Source organism: Terrapene carolina, unplaced genomic scaffold (assembly GCF_002925995.2).
Source record: "Terrapene carolina triunguis isolate 2854851 unplaced genomic scaffold, T_m_triunguis-2.0 Scaffold68, whole genome shotgun sequence".
Lineage (NCBI taxonomy): Eukaryota > Metazoa > Chordata > Testudines > Emydidae > Terrapene > Terrapene triunguis.
This window is the reverse complement of record NW_020664419.1, coordinates 72,545,921-72,572,341: the sequence shown is the minus strand read 5'-3', so window position 1 is coordinate 72,572,341 and position 26,421 is coordinate 72,545,921. Positions and strand designations below refer to the sequence as shown.

The 26,421-nt window shown below is 40.4% G+C and overlaps 1 protein-coding gene across 1 annotated transcript in view; it reads left to right on the top strand.

Moving 5' to 3' along the window:
- Window positions 1-7,725: 7,725 nt before the first annotated feature.
- Window positions 7,726-26,421, top strand: part of KITLG (KIT ligand) — a 98,962-nt gene continuing 80,266 nt past the window's right edge. Inside the window, exon 1 of the mRNA XM_026648831.2 lies at window positions 7,726-7,954. Coding sequence (XP_026504616.1) covers window positions 7,940-7,954 — 15 coding nt within the window. The 5' untranslated portion in view covers window positions 7,726-7,939. The remainder of the gene's footprint in view (window positions 7,955-26,421) is intronic.

Below are 26,421 nucleotides of genomic sequence, written 5' to 3'. Positions count from 1 at the left end.
TGAGGTGGACCTAAGTTCTCCTAACACCTTCAGGAACTAAAAAAGTCTCACTGACTTATTATTCAATTTGAGATGCTGTAGCATTAGTCTCCTCAAGGCAATACAAAATTTCCATAGATGTAGGAAGTTCAAACTGAAACTGAGCCTTTTCACAAAATACTGTTACCACCAATTTCTTCTTAATGGGAAATACTCGAATCAGCACCTGGATCGAGACACCAAGATTCACCAAGCTGTCTTTGCCCAAACCAACTCATGTGCTCACATAGGATTTTCAGGCTTGGACCTTTAGTTTGAATGGTTTATTCAAGTTATATATTCTCTAATATGTAATGCAACACATGTGGCAGTGATATCCACATGTACAATTGCATTTATCATGTGCCTTGTGGACTCTGACAGCTAATCCATTTCCACTGAGTCGTCTTTTAACATGCAAAAGATTTGATCACCTTCAGACAGACACTTTTTTCTGTAAACAACATGTCAAACATTTCCTTCCCCCTTACCTTTCTCCCCTCCCCCACAAAATAACACTTCCAGACACACTGGACAGGCAGTATTCAGTCCTGCACCAATAATAACTGGGCACTGAAAAGTAACAGATTTATCTAAAACAACAAACTCCTGAATGTAATCCTCTTCAGTTTGACCTCACCACCTTCCACAACCTCCCTAAACAACCTGTTCCATTTTATAGGGACAGTCCCGATATTCAAGGCTTTGTCTTATATAGGCGCCTATTACCTCCACCTTCATCCTGATTTTTCACACTTGCTATCTGGTTGCCCTAGATTTAACCATTGGGTCTTATCAGAGCAGACTGATGTTTGTTCAAAAAGTGGGACAGGACCAGATTGTGACAATAGGTGCAAGTAAAATTGTTTTGTTTCTACATTGCATTATTGTTGAAGTTGATCTCATAATATTATAGAAGTACAGTCATTTTTTCAATAAACAAAAGAAAGCACACTTTTGATGCACTAGAGATAGTTATATATTAAAGAGAACTTATTTTAAAGACAGATTGCACTTGAGACCTATACATAAGATTTTTCCAGATAAGTCAGTGATGCTATAACAGTCTCTCTCAGCCCAATGACCTCAGATATGCACCTATTCTATGAGAGCATGAGTAACACCCTCCCAAAGGTTGTGAACCTGTCTCACTAATAGCCCTACTTGCAAAATAAAAATATGTGCAAACTACAAACAAACTTCTCAGTTCTTCCCCTTCAAATGATTCTCGGTGTTTCCACCCATGAACACCTCAATCTTGTCTAGGTTTGCATTAACTCAGTTGTCTCTCATCCAATTAAAAATATTATCTAGACAGTTTATTAGTTGAGAAACAATTAATCAAAAAAGAGGTATAAAGTTAGATGTTTCCAGCATAATGATGAAACCAAAAGTCATATTTTATATGGTCTTTCCCAGTAGCTGCATGAGCACATATAGCAAAATAAAAGAACAGGATATTACAGCATAGGATACTAGGGTATCCTAAGTGAGGACTAGGAAAGATAATAGTATAATCATGCTCCAAGTCTCCCTGTGATAGGGTGCTCAGAGGGCCAGGTGGCCTAGGGGTTAGTTCACTTGACCTCCAATCCCATGTCTCTCTGTCAGTCAGAGGGGGAAAGGGATATTAGCAGTGCCTGGTTCCTGACCTCAGGTATAGAGTGCTTGGGACCTCCCTCCCCTGCATCTAGGACTTTCCCCTTAAGAGGGGTATAGTAGGGGAACCCAGGCCCTCCCTTTCCACAAGGTCCCAGTCCAGAGCCCACTGAGAGGTACCAGCAGCAGGTTCCTCCTCATACAGAGTCTAAATCTGCTGACTCAGGCTACTTCCTACCTACATGCTCCTTCAGTTTGGGGCATGGCCCTTACAGTCCAAACAGTCAATAGCTTCACACAAAAAGGTCCAAATAAGCAATGCCGTGAAAGACCTGATGGTTCTCAAAGTGGGTGATAGTTAGCAAAGGTACTGCCTGGGGCATTATATTCTCTGAGGTCCCCTCTCAGGCTCTACCATCTGTCTGGCTTCCCAGAGAAGATTCTTCTCTTGTGAAGCTTGTCCACCACCCCTTTCCTGGGTGTCTGAGCTCCTTGTAACTGGCTCCTCCAGCTGGAGCATACACAACAGGACTGGGGCTGGGAGCAGGGGGGTACCTGGGCCTAGTATTTTGCCTTTAACCTCTTCAGGCCCAGTATGGAGTTTGTGTACCCCATCACACTCCCCGCACTTGAGACCTTGGACCACCAGGGACTGCTGTTTTATCAATAATGCCTGATGGCCAGTGATATCAAAGTCAATTGAAAGACTCATCATAATCAGTGACGGTAGTTTTTTATTATCCATTAGTATATGGGATCAATCACTACATTAAGGCTGTTTCAGTATCATGAGACCATCTAAAGACTGATTGAAATGTGTCAAAATAAACTGATAAGTCCAGAGACATATGATTGTTTTGGGACTATCTATCATAGATATTCAAAAGTATTCATAGATTCACAGGCCAGAAGAGATCATTGTTATCATCTGGTCTGACCTCCTTTATAACACAGTCCACAGAACTTCCTCAAAATAATTCCTGGAGTATATCTTTTTAGAAAACTATCCAATCTTGATTTAATTGTCAGTGATGGAGAATGGTAAGTTGTCTCAATGGTTAATTACTCTCACGGCTAAAAGTTTTCACCTTATTTCCATTCTGAATTTATCTAGCTTCAACTTCCAGCCATTGGATCACGTTATACCTTTTTCTGCTTGACTGAAGACCATTATTAAATACTTGTTCCTATATAGGTACTTAGAGATTGTAAGATCACCTCTTAACCTTCTCTATCTTAAGCTAAATAGACTGGTTTCTTGAGTCTATCACTATAAGGCATGTTTTCTAATTCTTTAAGCATTCTCATGAATCGTCTCTGAATCTTCTCCTATTTTTCAACATCCTTCTTGAATTGTGGGCACCAGAACTGGACACAGTATTCCAGGAGTGGTTACACCAGTGCCAAACACAGAGGCAAAATAACCTCTCTACTCAAACTCAAGATTCTCCTGTTTATGTAACTGAGGATTGCGTTAGTCCTTTTGAGCACACCATCACACTGCAAGGTCATGTTCAGCTGATGATCCACCATGACCCCCAAATCCTTTTCAGAGTCACTGCTTCCCAGGACAACATCCCCTGTAGTGCAAGGGCTTGTCTACACTTATAGTGCTGCAGCTGCATTAGTGCGGCTGCTCCGCTGTAGCGCTTAGTGAAGACATTACCTACGCCAATGTGAAAGCTTCTCCCACTGGCATAGACACTCCACCTCCCCAAGAAGTGGTAGTTATATTGATGGGAGAAACCTTCCTGTCAAAATAGCTCTGTCTACACCGGGGATTAAGTTGATATAATTATGTTGCTCAGGGGTATGGATTTCAAAACTCCTCAGTGACATAGTTATACCAACATAAGATTATAGTGTAGACCAAGGCTCAGTATGGCCTACACTCTTTGTTCCTAGATATAGAGATTAGATCTACTCAACAGAAAAGAAAGACTCCAGATTTTGAAGAGTGCTTTTTTCCCCAAGACTTTTCACACCATTGTATCATTTTGGAACATTCAACTTCTTCACCGATTTCCAGTTTCTTAGTATAGCCCTTTGGCCACTTCAGGAATTTGTTTTGTTATCAGATAGCATGACATGAACCATTAGCAATGTGTTCACTGCAAAATTTTGCTTTATCTCTCCACTTTTGCTTTCACAAAACCTGAAGAAAAATGACATTACCTTACATTGTCTTTAGTACTGATTTTCCCCCAGGCAGATCTGCATAAATTGTGAATAGACAATTATAGTGACTCTCACAATTATTATAATGGTTAAGTGAAAATTAAATATCAAAATGGGAAAGTGTACACTGCTGCACTTCAGCGGCCAAGGTGCCTAGCTACCTAGCCAAACAAATATTAGCATATAAGTTATTTTACAAACACTTAAGGATTACAATCCTAAATACCCACAGCATGTCACAACCTTAAAACTACTGCACTGACAATCCCAGGATTTCAAGATGAAAAAAATTCTACATTCCTGGGCCCCAAACCTGCATTCTCATGAGCATAATGCATTTCAGATGTTTGAATTGGGGATCCAGAAAGTGTGAGGCTGAAAAATTGTTTAGGGGTTGCTTACCTTAACCATGATGGTGTTCATGCATGCTATGTCCATTAAGTACATGTAACTCTCTAGAGTCTGCTCTGAAAAACCAGTTCTGCAGGGGACAAAAGAACAAGATTGAAATCTGATAACATGTTATAAGGTAATCATTATGGTTAACCTGCCCAGCTTTAATGAGGAGTATCATGCTGTTCACTCACAAATAGAAGATAGTATCACATTTCATTTTTCCTACACAGTGGAGGTCTGGCTCAAAGAAAACACAGCTGATTTTAGTTTTTTCTTATAGTTCATAATGTAAATGCATTCATAGGTTCATAGAGTTTAAGGACAGAAGGGACCATGAGATCATCTAGTCTGCCCTGCAGTATATCACAGTCCTTCAAATTTCACCCAGTTACAACTGTATTGAACTCAGTAACTTGTGTTTGACTAAATATATCTTTCTAAAAGGCAGAAGGGATGGAGTGGTGCGAAGTGACAAGGCAAGGACAAGAGTGCAAGGGGGGAGAGGCCCTAGGACCACCAGGTCCTCACTATCCCGTCTAAATCTAGGAGTCCTTGTGGCACCTCAGAGACTAAGGTGCCAAAAGGACTCCTCATTGTTTTTGCTGATACAGACTAACACAGCTACCACTCTGAAACCTGTCTAAATCTAGAATCCCATCCCCCCCAACAAAAATAATGTTGTTATAGGGCTGTAAAGCTGGTATGGGAGCAAAGTTCGCCAGTTGTCTCCAAAGGGCAAGGTTTGAATTTACACCCATAGAGAATTTGGCCCATAGAAATTCTAAGTGGGAAAGATCTGCCCTTCTCCCTATGGGCGGGATTGGTCTTTACACATATTGTCAACTGCTTTTCTTGGGCTGCTTTTGAAAGGACTTCCTGACAGAGCTGAATAGCCCCAGTTTTCATAGCTCTGTCTAGGTACTCATATAGCTCCTATCACCATGGTGCTCAGGGAAGCTGCACAACCATTAACTAATGTATCCTTGCAATACTTTTCAGATGGGAAACAAAAGTTATACCTGCAGTTTGTGGAATACATAGAGTTCTCCTGAGTTCCAGACCAGTGCCTGAACCACAAGATGCAGAAGGCAGACAAAATAAATACAGTACAGCACAACATGGTTTTCCTAACCTTGTCAGCTCAGAATCACATGGGAGCATGTGGATGACTCTACTGCAACATGGTAGTTCATGGTTTCTCCTCCTTTAGTAGCTCTATCTAGGTACTGACAAGGTCCCCATCATCATAGACTCATACATTCCAAGGCCAGAAAAGACCATTGTGATAACACAGGCCATAGAACTTCTCCAAAATAATTCCTAGAGCATCTCTTTTTGAAAAACCTCTAATCTTAATCTAAAAATGGTCGGTGATGGAGAATCCACCATGATGCGTGGCAAACTGTTCTAACAGTTGAAATACTTTCTCTGTTAAAAAATGTACGCTTATTTCCACTTTAAACTTGTCTAGCTTCAACTTTCAGCCATTGGATCATATTATACCTTCTCTGCTAGATTAATGAACCCCGTTATTAAATATTTTTTCCATGTAGGTACTTATAGATTGTAATCAAGTCACCCCTTACCCTTCTCTTCGTTTTGTTTAATATATTGAGCTCCTTGAGTTTGTCACTGTAAGGCAGGTATCCCAGTGCCTCCCAGGTATTTTGAAACAACCCTGCCAGGTAAGAGAAATATCTTGATTAATTTAGAATGGGGGAGGTGTTTTTATGTGTGAGATCTGTGTTGTTTACACTGAAACCTTGAAGAGTGTCTTCACCACACTTTTGTTTTTTAATCCCAGTCTCTTGTTCTAAAAGCTAAATTATGCCCTCTGATATACTGACGGAGCTTTCATTGGTTTCAATGGGAGCAACATCTGAGTAAATCTTCCTGAAACATTTCCTACACACACACAGAGCATGAGTGGCAAGATGAGCTAGCTATCCCAAGTACATATCTAGGGTCTCAGATGGGTTAGCCACAGCTACACACTATTTTTAGTGTGCTAGGTTGACCAGAGCTAGCATGAGTATGGCTCCTCAAGCTGGGACTTACATCTCCAACTCAAAGTGTAGACATATCCTTAAAAACTGAAATCCTGCCCACATGGAAGTTAACGGCAAAACTTCTGTCAACTTCAGTGGGGCCAGAATTTCTCCCTAAGTGTTTCAAAAAGAACAAAACTACCATAGTAAGAGCTAGTCTAACACTCAAAGGTCATTCAAGTAATCTTAATTACTCCTTTTCTTCTCTCCTAAATCTGTGAAATTTTCTTGCCTTCCCCTCTTCCAACTTCCCGGCTTGCAATATGCACTTCTAGGTTGTTTGTTCCTCTCACCATGTCACTCTGGTCAGTCTTCGCTCATTCACTTGTCTGTTATGCATCTGGTACAGTGCAGTAGCTGTAGCTCACAAACTCGCCATTTCCAGAAGTGACAGCTAAGGGATCTTAGAGCCTTTATCTCTCTCCTTCTCTGGCTTCTGGAACTCCACATACAAGAATTGTTCTTTCCTATGTAGAAATACAGTAACACACCACAATCCAAAATTTTGTCCTTTCTAATTATTTTTTCTTTGCAGTTCTCTACAAGGTCTTAGTGCTAGATTTCTTTGTACCAAATCCGGGAGTTTTTTAATTATTTTATTTTTTACAAGTGTGCAGTTCACGGATTTTAAGGTTACATGCTATGCTACAACCTTAAGAAAGAAGCACTGGCAACTATTTCTCAAGATGCAGGTATATTATTTTCCCCTTCTTTTGCCTGAACCCTCAGTTGAACTGGAACTCTTCTTGGCACCACTGAGGCAAGGGAGGAAAGAGGGCAACTATGGCTATAAGCGATCTTTGCACTCCCTCACTCCTCAGGGCTGCCTGGGGCTGGTTCAGCTCCCAGCATGATTTAAAGGAGCCTTAGGGCTGCTCTAATTTATTCTAACTTGCAACAGCTTCTAGGGACCAATAAGCCAAATGGTGACTGCCACTCTAGTCTTGCCACCTCTCTCCAAACAGATGTCTAAACAGTAAAGGCCCCGCTTATTGTTGCCCCCATACCCTGTGTGCAAAGTGGGTGTAAAAGGCTCCCACTCCAATCTGTCAGCACCCTGTGCTGACTTTGGCCTGCACCAAGTACAGCACAACAGTATACACCCACTGCTGGAACAATTGGTATAGTGGGGGGTGCTGAGAGCCATTGAACCAAACTGTGAACCCCATACATGATGGAAAGCTCGACAAGCCAGCACCCAGGCCTGGGAATTAAACCCAACCAGCGCAGGGCAGCCAGCCCCTGGCTAAGGCCTGCCCCCAAGGGGAGGGTCGGGTTGGGTTTCCCGCCCGTGGTGGGAGCGGGCAAACCCGGCTTGGTAACGCGTTGAACTTCCCTCTCTGTTGGCGCGGCCTCTGCTCCCCATTCCTGGAGACTGTGGGAGGAGAAGGAGGGGAAAGGCGTGTCTCGCCCCGGCTCAGGCTGCCGCTGCTTCTACTGCGTCTGCTGCTGGAGGCAGAGCGGCGCTATAAAAGAACTGGCGCGGCGCCGGCTCCGGTCTCAGTCAGCGCCTCTGCTCACGCCGTGGAGACAGCGAGCAGCGCGGCTTGCGAACCAAGGGGCCGGGGAGAGAGTGGGCGCTCGCTCCGGGCAACCCCAATGCGTGGACTATCTGCCGCTGCACTATGCTGGAGCCACAGTGCCGCTGAACGGAGATTGCACGCGGCCGGCTGGGCTGGATTGCAGCGCTGTCTTTCCTTATGAAGAAGACACAAGTGAGTACATAGACCCAGCGCACTTCAGGAGGCAGGGGGCATCCGAGGTGCTGGGGGGATGGAGAGCTAAAGGAGGCGCGCAGCTCAATGGGAACTTTTCTAAAAAAAGAAAAATTGTGTGCTGGGGACGAATCTGTTCACTGGCCAGATCCATGCAAATAAAAGCGTTCAAGATGCAGGCGCTAGATGTAATTTGGGAGCCAGCTTGCTTTACCTGGCTGTGTAAATGGCTTTAGGTGAGACCAGCTGCTGTCCAATAAAACCTACTTCAGGCTCTGGAGTATTAAAAGGCTTAGTTTATTAAAGTCTGGGTTATTAGAGAGACTCATAGCTGCTAACACATGGATTTGGGTGGAATAGAAATGTAAACTCCTTTCCCACCACCTAAGCCTCAGCAGGTTGGCTGCTTCAGTTTCAGCTGTCACTAACGCGAGACAGTGCTAGCATAGGAAACGGGAGGTTCTGGACGCCTTGCAAGGGCAGATCGGTTCCAATGATTAATAATAACATTGCTATTTTACTGAGGTGGGGGGCTTGAAGAATTCCTTCCTATCAGCATTGTCTCATGTACCAAGCAATTTGTGGAAAAGTTCCAAGAAAGGTCTGAAGTAAAAATCTAGTCATAGAAGATCTCAGAAGTCAGCTGGGAACATGACCTCAATAAATAAGTTACATATGTTGTGTGTGATAGACACATTAGAAAGGTATGTGCTAAACACAGTGGACCCACAACATGAAATAACTCGAGGCGAAATATAGTTCATGGTCACTAGCTTCATTCAAGTAGCTTGTACTATATAGCATGTCAGATACATTTTTAGATGGCTATTTGGCATTCTTCCCCTTGCCCTTTCCCACCCCAGTAATAAAGAATTGCTCTGTACATTTGGTGGATTATGTGCCATTATTTCTCCAAGTTCTATGTGAGATTACAATTACTGTACTGTTTACATTTTTAAAAGGGGGTGAGGGAAGGCACAGTTGGTCAGAAGGCAGCAGGAAAATAATCTTATTTAAAAAATCACCAGAAACTGTTTGTTAAAGGCAAGAGTTTAGGGCCTGACTCTGCAAGCTACTGAGTACCCTCAACTCCCACTGACATCAGAGAGAGCCAAGGGTACCTCAGAAGATCATGCTGTTGGAGGGGGGCAAGGAATAGTGGAACTCATGCTCTACTCTCACTGCTCCCTTTGGTGAGCAGCTGCTACCCTTTTGGTGACTGCTGGTTCCCCTTTCTCCTTATCTGGAGGCTCCCCACTTTGCTACTCTCTTCTCTCTCTTGGTTACTGCTGCACACACATGGTCCCTTTCCCTGATAGTTCATTTAGAGCCTTGGTGTACATCTAGGACTAATGGGCTACGGTTTTAAAAAAAAAAATCATGCTGAAAAAAATCAGGAAAAATTTCCTACCTGTGATCTACTAAGCGGATAATAGTCTCCCAAGAGAAGTGGTGGAACAGGAAGCCCCCATCATTTGGAATGTTTAAAATTGACCCAGAGATGGCAGTAGAAAATGTACTGTGTAGGGACAAGAACTTTCCGGCAATAGCTCTAGGTGTCAGCACTAATTAATCTTTTCCATCTTTAATTTCTGTGACATCTAACCACATGTTTATACTAAAATGATCAAGTATGTAAATTGCCATGTCTTAACATTCACTTGAGCTGAATGGGGGTGGCTGACACCTCCAAACTATTGTTTCAAACCTTGTGAGCAAACTTAGCAAAGCTGCAGTGAACATATTATTCATTAGTGTTGCTTTGCTATAATATTTGTTTATACTTTCATTTAAAATGGGTTGGATACCAGAAGAGAGCCAGCATGTTGTTCTAACCCAAGTTTAAACTTGTTTATGGGGAAGAGAATGAAATTGTTCAGCAAGTAGTTAAGAATTATGGCAAAGTAACTTACAGTCCTAGTGAAAGGAAATGTTCAACTTTTTTAAATATCAAAACATTTTCCCAAATTCACAAATACAGAGCAAAGCAGGCATAATGGATCCCACCCATTCAGCTGGAAAAAGCAGGAAGTCCTGGCATTCCATAGCATATGGCTTAGCTCAGGGGTTTTCAAATCGTGGCTTAGCTTTGTGGAACTGCTTCTGTCACTGCTGTGAAGCAACTTGTCAGCCTTCAAGCAGTTGTGCTTCCCCTCCCCGTCTAAACTTTCCCGCCTCCCCCATCTAAACCCATTCCCCCCAAACAAGCCACCAAACAACACAATAATTTGCATCCTGCAGAGCTTTTGCTTGTTCTTTTCTGAATTCAACCTGTGATCTAAAGTGATGGGTTAGCAAACAGACAGGAGGAGAAAATCAAACCAATCATCATCCTGAAGAGATCAAAGCAGAGGGAACTGTAAACTGAAAGATTTTTTTTCACTAAAACTATCCATTTCTACATGCAGAGAAAGAAAACTAATTCACAGATACAAAATGGGGTGTTTAACCAAATAGTGGAATTGCATTGACATGAGTTAGTATTGTCTTGTTACTCCTTTTTTACATAAACATCCATTATGATTGCTGCAGAGAAAAGGAGGGGGATTGGAAGAGTGGGAAGGAAGTTGTTCACTAGATCTGTGTTAAGAAAGGTCAAGCTGAACAGGATCAAACTGCCTTGAAAAACAGAAAAAAATAAAAAAGGATCCCGGTTTCTTACATTTAAGATAATGTTACACAAGATAAGGTGTTTAACTATTTCAGCTAACAGAGTGGTAGCCGTGTTAGTCTGTCTGTATCAGCACAAATATCGCTTTTGGCCCACGAAAGCTTATGCTCAAATAAATTTGTTAGTCTCTAAGGAGCCACAAGTACTCCTCGTTCTTTTTATTTCAGCTAAGGGACTAGTTGAGGGATACATATCTACAAATAAAGTGCTGATGGACAGTGGGGGAAAAAAATGCGCTGTTAAAAACTAAACTTGGTACAACAGAACATGATCAAGTTTATCATTTTATTTGCAGCAGTCATACAGTCTGTGACCTGACAAAATTAGGGATACTGCAAAGAATTGATTCATCAATAATTTAAATGCTGAAACTGTTTCTTCAAAAAGTATGTATTTTGGTTAAAAAAAAATCTCTATTTCAAACACACCAACAGCTCCTGGCTGTGTCAAAAAATGATGGGAATTCTCTTTTTAAAATATGATTTAACATTTAGGGTCCAGTCCTGCAAGTTTTTACTATGTGAATAGTCCCATTGAAGTAATCTAATTGAAGGATTACTCTCATAAGAGGATTTGCAGGATTATGCTCTTAGTAATTAAACATTAATACTGTAAGTGAGTCTATATTCTTTTACATACTAATATTAAAACAAACACTATCACTTATAGCAAAACAACCTTTTAAATGTGAGGAAATATGGTGAGTAATGATGCTATAATACAGTTTACCAGAATATTGAATCTTTCTCACACTTCTTATCAAACTGTCTGTACTGGGCTATCTTGATTATCACTTCAAAAGTTTTTTCTCATACTTAATTGGCCTCTCAGAGTTGGTAAGACAACTCCCACCTTTTCATGCTCTGTGTGTGTGTGTGTGTGTGTGTGTGTGTGTGTGTGTATATCTCCTCAATATATGTTCCATTCTATGCATCCGAAGAAGTGGGCTGTAGCCCATGAAAGCTTATGCTCAAATAAATTTGTTAGTCTCTAAGGTGCCACAAGTACTCCTGTTCTTTTTGCAGATACAGACTAACACGGCTGCTACTCTGAAACCAGAATATTTAGTAAATCTCTATCTTTCTTATTCTTTGCTTAATTAAAGGACAATCTAAATTGGTTCAAATCATTAAGAAACCGTACAGGAAGGGGTCATCACACAGAGCTAACTAGAAAAACTGGAGCAAGTGATAGTGGCACCCACTATTGAAATGGCTAAATGTTTCAGAATTTTGACCTGCAGCATCAGGCTAGACACAACCTCCTGGAGACCTTAGTAGTGGAAAAGAGCTTAAGGCAAAATGAAGCTTTTCACTGTTGAATGGGTGCATTCATTTCCAGTGGTTACATGACCTTCTGGGCTTCGTTCAAGGGACAGTCCTAACTTTACTACATTCTTTGCCACTGGAGAGGAAGCCTGTGTATTAGTATGAAGTACAATCAAACTATATAAGAAGGAAGCTGGCAGAAAGCAGAGAAGCAAATTATATATTTCTGTCCTGCATAATAGCATGCTAAAAGAAAACAAAAAAAAGGAAAATGTGGATCCAGTGCAAAACAATGCATTCAGAGGCATTCCCAACAAATAAAAGTTGAACTTCTGCTCAGTCTCTCCTGCCCTGCACAGTTGTTCAAATGGCCTGCAGTGTATAGCTCTCTTTCTCCTCTTGAAGTCCACAGAAGTAAAGTATCAAGTATCAGGGGGTAGCCGTGTTAGTCTGTATCTACAAAAACAACAAGGAGTCTGGTGGCACCTTAAAGACTAGAAGTAAAGTATGGATCTCCACAAGTGCTGCTTGGGAGACAGAACAGAATGTCTAGGAGCTAGGATACCATACCATAACCAGTCCTCAAAGAACTGAGCTGAGAGTCCAGATAGGGTTCCCTCCCCACCCAGTTTTGATTCTGTCTCTAGAAGACCAGTTTACTTAGTTTGTTGTGAACAGTGCACTATGAGCACTCTGAGGGAAGGCTTATGAAGAAATACCAGCAGGATGGTCTAAAAGACTGCTGTCTTTTTGGGGGGTGCTTTTGGATATTTAATATGATGATTTGCCCTGCCTGCTTGCATTTCATGTCCATGGGTTTGTGTTCCTGTAATTTGTGATTCAGTGTAGGGGGAAATTTCTTGTATAATATGAAATATGTCCCAATCTATTTCGGACATGTAAGTCTGACTTTATCACTGAAATTCACGTTGTCCTCTTGTTCAAGTTAAAATTGAGATGCTAGCTAAAGTTACCGCTGTCCTGTCAGTTTGATGTTATGTGGCTTAATGGTACACTGGCTCATGTAATCACCATATGGTGCGAAAGTTCATTGTTGGCAAAATGTTCACTTTGGCTTAGGGAGGGCAATGCTAAGTATGTAGCATGTAAACATAGCACCCATTTATTTAAAGCAAAGCATGAAAAATATCCCTCTACGCAATTCCATTTGAGTGGTGTGGGAACTGACAGATGAAAATGGAAGAGTTTATTCTATATTTGGTCTTTGGTATGCCAGATTAGTTAACCTTCCAAATACACTGCAAACTGATCTGTTTTTTCCTGGGATTTGGGATGAGGGAGATGGAAGAATATAATGTGAGTGGAGAGAGGAAGGTTCACTTTTTTGACTTTTATTTGCTGGTAATTATCTGAGCTGGGGCAGTGTATTTAATTGTATTTACAAATTTTTATTTAGTGAGTTTTTATTATATGAACACACATTTAATGTAGTAAATAAATTATTGTATACATCATATATTGATTGTGGTGGGAGGTTTTAATTATTATTACCAGACGTAAGTGTAAATATTATCAGATGTGTATCTGTTTAAGAATGAAAATGGAAAACGTAATACACTTAGGATCTGCCAGGAAAAAATAAAATTCTGGGTCAACTATTTTTGATTAAAACAATATCCATGCAAAATTGTTGAGGTTAATGAAGGCTGATAAATTATTTCCACTGAGATAAGTGTCTACCCAATTTAGTAACTTAGATTAGCAAACACTTTGGGTCATGATAACATAGGCGATAAACTATATTAGGTGAATGGTGGTCGTGGATGGGGAAACCATTCTAAAACCATCTTTAAGAACTGTACTCTAGGTTTAAATCTCTTTGGGTCCTTGCATACCCCAAACCTCCATTGACTTTAATGACAGTTTCTGGACATGCAAGAACTATAAGATTTGGCCCCTTCGCTCTGACCTCATCTGCTTTTCAGAAACTACTGTATGGCACATATCAAGTTGAGTCTCCTGACATAATTAAAGCAAAGTTCATTCTTGGAAATGCATATGGGACTGAACTGTGTTGCCAAATCATTCCACATGCTGAAGTCAAGACTCTGTAGCATAGATCAGGAAGACGGTTTTTGTTCTATTTACAGTGCAAGAGACTGACCATATTTTAACCCTGTTAATGAGCAATCATCACTGTAGTATCTGAGCACTTTATAATCTTTTACTGTATGGATCCTCACCAGGTCCTGTGAGAGATGGAAATACTATTATTATATTACACATGCGAAACTGAGTCACAGAGAGACTAAGGCCCAGAATTTTAACGGCATTGCAAGGCCTAAGTGACTTAGAGTGTAATCCCATTTTCAGTAGTGACTTAAGCATTTAGGCTCTTAAGTCTCATTGAAAGTCACTTATCTCTAAAATGGGAGCCTAAGTGAATCACAAAGGGTATGCAGTGGAGCAGGGAATTAAACCCTGATCTCCTGAATTACAGGCTAGTGCCCCAAACACTGAACCATCTTTCCTCCCTATTGAGGAAACCTCTGTAGTTTCTTTAGTATGAAAAAGACCTCTTATTACGTTAATGTTGCATACACAGGAATGGTTAAAACGTTGTATTTTTTAACTTGATTCAAATTAAGGGCCTGATTTCGCCACCCTTACTCACATCTAGTAGTCCCATTGATTTTTAGTAAGATATTGCACATCATGAGTAAGGGTTGCAGAATCTGTCTCTAATAATTTAGATATGTTAGACATATGACTTTTTTTTAATCTGAGAGTTTTCTATTACAATTTAATAGAAGAGTAATTTAAAAATGTTGCCTAAAGAACATACTCAGTTTCTTCCAAATATAATTGTAATTGTTTTTAAATAATGTGACCTAACATAGTAACTTCCCCAGATCTATATTTAATTGAAATGTATATAACTGGCGTTAATGATGGATAGCTCTAAAAGTTTGGAAACTTGTTATAGATGCTTATATGATTATCTGATTAGTTTGTGAATTTTTCCAGCTCCCTTTACTTTACAATCTCACCTCTTGTCTCCAGCATTCCTTACTTGCCTCCTTACTTGTTATATTGCTCTCCTATTAGGAGAATGGACTCCGATCAATACCCAGTGTCCTCTCCAGAAATTATTCTTCCAATTGTGGGCTTATAGATCTTGTTGTTTGTGAAAGTTTGAAGTTCTCTGCAACTAATATCCTTATAAAAATTATGTCTGACAATTGATTAAAAAATGAATTGCGATTAATTGCACAATTAAAAAAATGAATTGCGAAATTAAAAAAATTAATCGTGATTAATCATGCTATTAAACGCACTGTTAAACAATAATAGAATACCATTTATTTAAATATTTTTGGATGTTTTCTACATTTTCAAATATACTGATTTCAATTATAACACAGAATACAAAGTGTACAATGCTCACTTTATATTTATTTTTTATTACAAATATTTGCACTGTAAAAAAAAAACAAAAGAAATAGTATTTTTCAATTCACCTAATACAAGTACTGTAGTGCAATCACTTTATCATGAAAGTTGAACTTATAAATGTATAATTATGTACAAAAAATAACTACATTCAAAAATTAAAAAATATAAAACTTTAGACTAGTGGTGGGCAACTTGCGTCGCACATGGCCTGTCAGGGTAATCCGCTGGCGGACCCCGAGACAGTTTGTTTACATTGACTGTCCACAGGCATGGCCCCCCCGCAGCTCCCAGTGGCCGCGGTTTGCTCTTCCCGGCCAATGGGAGCTGCGGGAAGTGGCGGCCAGCATGTCCCTGCGGCTTCCCGCAGCTCCCGTTGGCCGGGAATGACAAACCGTGGCTGCTGGGAGCTGCAGTGGGCCATGCCTGCAGACAGTCAATGTAAACAAAATGTCTCCTGGCTCGCCAGCGGATTACCCTGATGGGCTGCATGCCGAAGGTTGCCGACCCCTGAACTAGATGATCACAATGGTCCCTTCTGACCTTAAAGTCTATGAGCACAGCTGTGATATGCCAAGTAGTAATTTGTCTCTGGAAGAAGCAAGAAAGATTACCTGAAATATATACCAAAAATAAAATCGGTATCAGTTCTTTGACAATGACATCTTCAGAAGTGAAAGATATTGCTACCGAACAGTAATGCAAAGGCAGGCAATAAATAATGGCCCAATAGCCTGCTTTCTTGTGTTTCTCCATGTGAGAGTCTCTTCAGGGATAACCCATTGCAGGAAAATCTCTGTCAGACCTGCTTATCTCATAATCTTTAAAAGGCTCTTCCATGAGCTATAGGATTGTAAAATTCAAGAGTATGGATCTAAATCCCTTTGAAATTTTTATTAGGGCTGTCAATTAATTGCCGTTAACTCATATGATTGACTCAAAAAAATTAAATGTGCTTAATTGCAGTTTTAATTGCACTTTTAAACAATAGACTACCAATTTAAATTTATTAAATATTTGGATGTTTTTCTACATTTTCAAATATATTGATTTCAATTACAACACAGAACATAAAGTGGATTACCCTAATGGGCCATGTGCCAAAAGTTGCCAACCCCTGATCTAGTCTGACCTGCATATTGCAGGCCACAGAACCTCACCCATTCCTGAAATAGACCCCTAACCTCTGGTTGAGTTACTCAAGTCCTCAAACCATGGTTTAAATACTCCAAGTTACAGAGAATCCACTGTTTATTCTAGTTTAAATCTGCAAGTGACCTGTGCCTCATGCTGTAGAGGAAGGTGAAACCCCCCCAGGTGCTCATTCTCATTTCCCATGTGTGATAGTGGTTGCCATTATAAAGTCAACATTTTGCTAACAGTGACCACATTGTGGTATCTGAGATACCAGTTTTTTTCATACACCAAGAATAAGAAATAATTTTAACTGTGAATTAACTGTTGCCAAAGGGTGATTTCCCCCTCCCCCCCCCCCCAGTGGTGACCACTGCACATTTACTCCTGTAGCATTTCTATTCTGTTGACAATACCAGATAATGGGCAATGGTGCTTTAAACTCATGTAAGATGGAATTGTTCAGTTGTATAAGAACTGATCATATGTGTAGGCTAGAGTGAAGGGAAAGTGTTTAAACTTCAAAGATCGGTCTTTTATTCTTTCCTTTTTTTTTTTTTCTTCAAGATATGAATCCCTGTAACTACGTGTCTTGGAATATGAAATCTTGCTTGCTTTACTGCATAGGCAATTATGTGAAAGTGCTGTCGGACTTCTTTATAGTGCAGGGACATGCAAAATGGAGTGAATGCAGTGCTTAATTTATAATGAAAGAGGTACTGGTGCTCAAGCAAATAGGTGCCGGGCCTGCTCAAGCAGTTTTTTACATTCATAACTGATGCAGCAATAAATTATGAAGCCTAGAGGTGCTGGGGCTCAGCCCTGACACAAATTAAGCACTGAGTGAATACGTCTAAGGAGAACTAAAGCAAACTTTTTTTTTTTCTTGCTGTTGTACTGAAAATACTTTATCACGTGGGCTTGGCCCAATGGGAATACATTTGATATAGCACAGTTGACATCTCAACGGTAAAGTGACATGGATGTTGTACTGTGGAGGGACAGTGCTATTTGAAGCTCTGTTCAGATAAGGATTTTCCTCACTCACTCTTCAGGGCTTGTCTTCACTACAATATTTGTTCCAGGTAGAACTTGAGTGTTGCCTCTAACCTAACTGCGATCCACACACAAAAATCTCTAGTTCGTGTTAACTGGTGCTTTAAATGTAAGCTAGTTGGCCCATACAGGGTATGAGTTGAAGCTGGAATGCGGTTGAAGCTCCAGCTTGTAATGCAGTGGCAATGGAGCTACTGATTACAAACTAGAGTTAGCACAATGTATCAACTGCTTATCTAGTCACTCTTTGTTGCTCGAGTGATGTGGCTGTTTCTCATTGAAGCTAAGCTAGCTTGGGTAGAGTGTAGTAACTCAAGCTAACTGTTGAGGTGGAGACAAGCCTTCAGATGCAATCTGAGTGCTCCCTCTCTCTCCTTCATTCTGCTCTTCTTTCCTTCAATTGATTAATTTCAGGGCCCACATCAGCTCGAAGTGTGAATTTTACTCCATGTTGCACCCTGAAATAAGTAAGGCAGAGGGCAAATTTTTATTCTTAATACAGTAGAAACTTGTCAGAGTAGAAATTATTTACCTTATTTTGCGTCCTATATGATATAATCTTAAACCACTGTTTTCATTGGTTCTGAGCATTTATCTTTGAGTGTCACTATTCTCACTTTGAAACCAGGAATATGGTCTCAAATTAAGCCAATTAAACTTTTTTGAGAAAGAGAATTCCAGTTTGAATGATCGTCCGGTATTTTAGAAAGAGGGATTTAGGATGATAACTGACTGTAAATGTTAGATCACAAAATTGTCTGCATTGAGGAACAACATGGAAATAAAGTTTTTATTAAGTTACAGGTAACAATATTTCTTCCTTACTAACAAAGCAATACATGTTCTCTGCTTATACGAGCAATTTGACACACAGCAATTTCTCTGGATGAGTGCTTAGATTTACTAACACGTGATCTTTAATTATATAGTTCCTTTGTTTCTTTTTAATAGTTTAATGTATTTTCTTTATATTTTTAGCTCTTCAATTATATGTGTAATTATAACAGTCGAGCCATAAATTGAAATGGTAGTTGTCTTAACAGTTTACTACCATTTCAAACACATTACAAACTCTACACAAACTGTATCACAAACCATTTTGTGACAGTAGCTCCAGTACAAATAGGAGGGAATTACACTAGTGTAAAACAGGAATAATGCACTGGTGCATCAGGCCCAATGTTTCAAACTGTAGTATTAAAAGATACCGTGAGTATGGAGATTTCCGTGTGTGTGTACGGTTATGTATAAAACGGGACTAAGATGTCATGATAACTAACACTGACTTTTATGGCCTAACTTTAATGGACTGCGGTAACAATGATGAGTCAGATTTGGTCTATTTAAATGTGCTGCATATCTTCAAAGTAATTCAACAGGTGAAGAGAGGTGCTTGGAAACTCACAGGAGCTAAAATTGAAACATGTGAATGGTTTATTGTTTCTATGACTTAAATTCCACCCCCCCAGTCACTAATTGTAAAGTAAAGCCAGGATGGTTTGTGTCATGCATTCAGTTATGCCATTATTTAATGCAAGTTTATTCACCAAACCTTTTTAAACAGTTACAGAGCTGGATGTCAGCTCCCATTTGAACTGAAGTGCAAGCGAACAGATTTTTTAAAATTCAACTTTGAGTCATATGTGGGATTATGAACAATAGGCAACCAATTTAATTTAGAAAACTTGTATAATACTACTTGGCACTCTCCTCTGGATAATATCTAAGCTTCCAATAGGTAGTACTGGACAGAATTCCTAGGTTTGGACTATTTTAGAGAGACCAATAGTATCCCTAACATTCAGAATTGCTACCTATTTCAAATTATTACATTTGAGTGATATATAGCAGTCCTTTCTCCAGAACAAAAACTGCCAGCACAAATTAGACCCAAATCTAATTGAGTCATAAAAATAGTGTTTTCTTGTACATGCATGCTTGTCTCTTTTATGTTCAAGGAATGTGGATCAAAGCCTGTCTATACTTTTAAACAGAGCATATTTATATTTGGTTTGGTCACAGTAAAATAACATGCTCCAGGTTTGACTTCTAGCCATTAAAGCACAGAGGTTTTTAACCTGGCTATACCATGATTAGTCCTAAACATTGTTGACGGACTGTTTCCAAATTGGTATAATGCTGGACACCGAAGCTCTACTCTTGATTCAATTAGTCCATGAAACTCTTGCAGTTGTCTTCAATGGCTATGATTGGAGGGCCCAATCCTGCTCTCAATCTTGTACTTAGCAACTGCTAGCAATTCTCTTCTTTTCCCAGCATATCTTGTCTATTACTAGTTCCTTTTTGCTTTTTTCTTCTATATCACTAAAATTCCTTCATTCTCCTCTATCCCCATGGCGTAAGCCTTTGTCACATCATCGCTCATTCAGTTGCTGGAACATTCTTCCTGGCATCTCCCTATCCATTTATACAAAAAAGCCATTACAAAAGTTATTTTCCTCTCCTGCTGTTCCGACAGTATCACCCCCAGCTTTCTTGAATCCTTTCTCTGGCTTCTACCACATCCAGAACAAGTTTCTTATCTTCACTTGCATCTCTGCACCTCATCTGGCAAATACTCTTTATTATTCTCTTCACTTCCTCTCACTCTTAGCTTTATGCCTTTATTCAAGCTGTCTACTATACTTGCAGTAGTCTGCCAATGACTTTCTCTCCTTCAAATTCCTCCTTTCAAACCCACTTCCATGAATTGCTCCTATGCTGATTTCCTCATCAATGAACTCTCAATATGTACATCAACAGAATTGTTGTCTTCCCTGTGTAAAATTAAGCTCTTTAGGGCAGGAATGATTCCTATGTTTTGTAGAACACTGCTCATTACAGAATCATGTGTGTAATAAATAATTTATTATTTAATGCACTTATATTGTGCTCATTACCATAGTATCTGGATGCTATTTCAGTAGTTGACTTATTTCTTATCTTTATTTTTTACATAATACGGCATACTACATTCCAAAGAATCAATCATTTGCTAAGGATACACAAGTCTTCTAAGAGTATTGTGTAACAAAGCAGGATGATACAGTAAAGCTCAGAGATTCTACAAACAATGGATTCATTTTTTCACACTATTGTTGACTCTACTAGAGTTAATTTCTTATTTTCCTAAGGCTAACTTTTCCTCACCATATTCTTTAAAATCTCTTCTCACAAACTAGCTCTAGTGATGTCTTGGAAACTTACCAGTAGTAACCAGACTGCAGCCTATACTTCTGAACATTTCTGACTATGCTCAGGACACATAGGTGAACAAAAGACAGACACCGGAATGGATTTTAAGTGACAGACTGCAACTTTATTATCGCCCCATCTCACATACCAGGCATTTAACTGAGTCCAATTTGGGATTACAGGGCTCCGAATTTATAACTGATAACTCAGAGTAAAACGCTCCGCCTACCCTCAGGATTCAGCTCAATTCAAAGTCCTCTCCTCTTCCCCCCCCCCCCTTCAAAGTAGGTAGAGAGAACCAAAGGGGGTGGGGTGCTCAATCTGCAAAGACTTCAGGCCTTTCCTGTAGGCTTCCAGGCCGTCAGCAAAAATCCTGGGTCTTATTTACCTCTGGGAGCTGGCCTTTTTAGCCTTTATCCACACTGGACACTGGCTGCAAGTAGTGACAAACTATACATTCCTATTTGTTAGTAAATTTGTTAGTCTCTAAGGTGCCACAAGTACTCCTGTTCTTTATACATTCCTATGTTATCTCTTAATATCAGACTTCTAAATCATATTCTTCCTTACCCCAGCTGCACCTCCACAATGCAGTGAGGAAGGTGAAAACCCACCAGATCTCCAGTAACTTGGTCCGACAAGAAAAAATCCTCTCTGATCCCAAAAAACATGCTTTTCTATAGATCAGATCCAAAGCATCTTGGAAATGCAACTCTCTCCCTACATTACAGGGAGGGAAGGCAGGGCAGCTGAAGAGACAAGAGGCTTGAGTGGCTTGCCCACCTCAACCACCAATTTAAACTAATCCGCTATCTCCTCTGGTCCGCCAGTCAGATGCATAGAAGCTGAGGAGGGGGAGGGAGCATGGCCAGGCTCTGGCATATGCTCTTTTCCCTTCCCTCTGAGAGTGACTTAGCCCCTTTTTTGGTCCAACCAGCAACATGCCCCTGATCCAAAGAGGCTGGGAGGAGGCATTTTCTGGGCATGGGCTTTTCTCTCCACTTCCCTTCTGGAGACAGTCCAAATAAATGTCCTCCCCACTAAGATGAGGGGGATGATTTTACAAATGGTCTTGAGATATAGGTAAGCTTAATCTAGTTCATAGCTTACCGATTTATTTCTATTAGTTAAGGGATCCAAACACTCCTAACTTGGAATGCCACCATCCAAGAACAATATCCTACCTAAAGCTGAATGCTCTATATGCTTAAATTACTAAACTGTGCTAGGTAAATATCATACTGTGAAGCTTCACATCAGCACTGAACAGGGTGACTCACTGTAACTTCTTCCTAACACAAAGGTTTCCAGTGCAGCAAGCACTCCTTAATTCAAAATAGTTGGAAAAAATCATAAGTTTAGAACCAGGAAGATTTTTTTTTTTTTTCCTTACGGCATTTACCATCTTGCGGTTGAGTAAACACAACTAGAAATTATTTCCTAATGAAAATATCTTAGTATCAGCTTTTGAAATCTTACAGCATGTACATTGAAAAGTGCATTACATTCATATATTCAATGCAACTCAGTAGGTTTGCACCAGCCTTTTCTACTACAGCATAGGCTCTCTGTAAGGCTATTCATGGGAGCCAAGGAAACTGCATGTTTTTGCAAGGCACTTGTTCTAAAAAGGCAATTATAGTTGAATTGTGGGAACCAGGGCTCAATAGTCCTGTGGCAGGCCACCTTACAACATGGAAAGGTACTATTAAAACAAGATTTCCAGCCTGGGTTTTAACAAAGATTAGTCAGAGGACTGGCTTCAGTACATCTGGTAGCTGTTCTTTCCAGGTGTGATATGAATACATCTGATTAGACGGAAACCTTAGAAGAAGTTAGATCAGTAAACTAGTATCTCTATTACCTGCTGTGTACACAGAACTAGTAGAAAACATTGGTAAAATTAAAGAAAAAAAATGCCAATTTTTGATATACATTGTGATGACCATGCACCTCCTTTCTTAGTTACTTACCAAACTCAAGTTCCTATAGTGTTAATACTCTAGAATGGCATCAAGGAAGCTGCACTAGAAACAAGGAGCTGAGAAAAGGGAGCAGCTACATGTTTCTGTAGCCACATCAAGCAGCAAAGTGAGAGACTCAGACTTAGAGCTGAACTCCTATTTCAGTATGTCTACTCTACAATTCTTATCCTTAGGTTTACTCAAAATTATTTGTCTTTACTGCAGAGTTAACTCAAGCTATCTATACTCAGGTTACTTCTGTCAAGTTTGCCTAGCTCAAGGGAGAAAAACCAGACTGTGAAATAACACTTGAGCTGCTGTGTCTGCCCTGGTGCTGTACTCACTTCTGTTTGGCAGTAAAACTTTTGGGATCTTCCCTGGCGTTCTTTCCATGAATTCTTTCCCAATTAATTGTTGGAGAACTTGTCTGTCCTTTCTAGGCATGTGAAGGGAATTGTAGGAAGGCACTGGATAACACTACAGAGTGATTGTGTTGGCAGCTGAGGAGTTGTGCTAGCTCCAGGTTTAGCCTAAGCCTCCTGATGAATCACCCAACTCAAGTTAAATGTACCACCACACTTAGATTAAGGGATTTTATGCGTGGACGGTACTTGAGTTAACCTTGCAGTGAAGACAAGCCGTTAGTAAAAATTGGTTATCATGGTTTGTGACCCCATTCATGGTTTGTTAAACAGTTTAATAATCTTCATGATAATAATCCTTGTCTATAGATTCATGGAATATGGCCTATGCTTTTTTAAAAAAGTTATACTTTTTTGCTATTGTTGTATTACCAATAAATCTTGCTCAATTTGTATCATGGTTAATGTAAGGAACATGTGAGAGAGAGAGAGAGAGAGAGTACAATAAGAATCAATTATGGAAATAAACAAGCACAGCTTCTTGAAAAGAAAATCATGTGTCCCTAATGTACTAGAATTATTTAAATATGTCAAGAAAATTGTTAATAAGGAGAAACAGCTGAAAACTAATTTGGATTTTTCAAAAGACTTTGGTAAAGTCCTTCAAAAGAATCTAGTAATGTAACTAAGTAGTGAAATTATAGAATAGAAGTAAGCAATATATTGAATATAAATTGGCCATTCTCTTTTAATCCAATAACAAAAGAACATTCAAAGAAAGTGAAAGATAGCAAATTTAAAATAGTTAATACTTTTCTTATTGTTTTGTGGTTTCTGGACAAATGCACTACAAAACCAAAGATATACCTGAGATGCATCAATGATATTTTCATCATCTGGACAGACAACTTAAACTCCTTCATAGATTTCCATCACAACTTCAACAACCACCACCTATCCATTAAACTCTCTCTGGAATACACTCACATCAACTTCCTGGACACCACAATCAGCCTCAGCAATGGAACTCTACAGGCAATTATATACAAGAAATCCATGGATCATGCTTCTATCTTAATAGATCTAGTGACTACCCCAAACACACCAAGAAATCTGTTATCTACAGCCAGGCACTCCGATACCACAGAATATGATCAGAGGAGAAAGTCTCAGATATACACCTTAACACTTAAAACCACCTTCACCAAACAAGGACACTCCACAAGAGAAATAGATTGCATCATGGAGTGGAACACTCAAATACCTGGCGAGAACCTGATTCAATAAAACCCCCTCCAACCGCACACCCCTAGGTGTCACCTACTAACCCACACTGAAACTCATACAGGATACCATCAAACAACTACAATCTGTATTTGATGGGGACCCCATCCTGAAAGAAATCTTTCTTGAACCCGCTCTTCTGGCCTTCAAACAGTCCCACAACCTCTCCAAGCTCACCATCAGAAGCAAGCTCCCCATAGACCAGGACACACCAACTCAAAGAGCCACCAGACCCTGCCAGAACAACAGATGGAAAAACCTGAAGACACCTCTCCACTGCTGCAATGATTAACACACCCTACAACACACCTTTCAAGATCCATGGGTCCAATACATGCCTATCACAACACTAAATGCCCCAATAACAACTATGTGGGTGAAACCAGACAATCACTACACTCTTGAATGAACTCACACAGGAAAATCAATACCATATCACTTGTGGGTGAATACTTTTCACAAAAGGTCAGATATAGAGTGATCAATCTGTCCTCATACTCAAAGTAAACCTGCACAACACTTTCAAAAGACAAGCCTGTAAGCTTAAATTCATAACTTTGCTAGACACTAAGGCCTTGTCTACATTACAAATTTTTTTGTGTGCAAAAGGTAGCTTTTATGGATAAAACAGTAGAGGTGTACACACTACAATGCTCATGATGCCGACAAAACTCTCCTGCTTTGCCAACAAAATAAAACCATCTTGACGAGGGGTAGAGCTTTTGATGGCAAAGCTAGATCGACAAAGCATCAGTGAGTTATCCCACAATTCACCCCGTGACCTCTCTACTCATTGTTCTGAACTCCACTGCTTTGCATCCAGCTACGCATGTGTCCCTCCCCTTTCAAAGCCCCAGGAAGTTTTGAAACTGCTCAGCATAGAGAGTTCACATAGCTACTGCCCAGCTGAGGATGGCAGCTCCCGACAACAAATGCACTCTTGGCTGGACTACAGGAGGAGGAGGAGGTGATCCCCTTGGTCTGTGGGGAGAGGAGGTTGTGGGAGAACTCGGAGGAAATCACAAAATCAAAACATTAACACGGAATCCTGCTCTCCCAGGCACTAGGAATACAGCAGCGGGCAGGGCAGGCTGCTGCTGGATGGGTTGGGGTAGGGGAAAGAGACTCGTGCTGTGCTGTGCAGAGCCACGGAGAGAGGTGGGGGCTGATGTTGGGGTGTCCCCCTCTCCCTGCTTGTGTACTGGCCAGCTTCTGCCTCAGGATTGGTTGCTTCCAGCTGCTGTTTGAACATAAAGAGACAGCGTGCCAACACACTCTCCCCACATACACACACTTCCACAACACAAACTCTGTCTCCCTCCCTCACACACATACACACTCCCCCACACAGTCTCTCATACACTCCCCCCCCCCAACATCATTCTCTCTCTCACTCACTTACACACACACATCCCCACACACTTACACCCTACCTACCTCTGTAGACTTCTTGTGTTAGTGTTGAGTCATGTCAATTTGGTCATATTACCGAGTGCTACTTTAAAAAGTGATTTAAAAAGTGTTACTTTTTGGGCACACGCAGCAACCATTACAGGGTTCATAGCATGATGCAAACAAACAACGCTAGGCTCAGCACACTACAGCAACACACATTACTGTGGCTCAGTGTTAATATGCTCCTTCAAGGCATCCCCCAGCTTAATAGCCCCTTTGCCCTCCCTGCCCCCCCTCCTACCCCCCGTTGCGCTATGTATTATGAACACAATTTATAGCATTGTGTTCATAATACATAGCGCAATACTGAAGAGCAGTACAGGATCCATGCTTTCTGGCAGAAATAGCTGGGTTGCAGGTTACCAGGGCAGTTGAAAAGTTGCTGGCAATCTAGTAGGATGCCCATGGAACAATGGGATTGAGAAACCTTCATCATGTGACACTACCTGCCCCCATGAGGCATTGCAAACCCTCCCCAAAGCACCCTGCAGCCAGTTGCACAGTGGGATAGTTACCCACCATGCACTGCTCTGTGTTGATGCAAGAGCTGCTATTGTGGATGCGCTTCACCATCACAAGGAGCATAGTGTGGACATGCAACAGATTTAATTATAGCAGGGGCTTTATGTTGGAGTAACTTGCATTGACAAAACTCTGTAGCGTA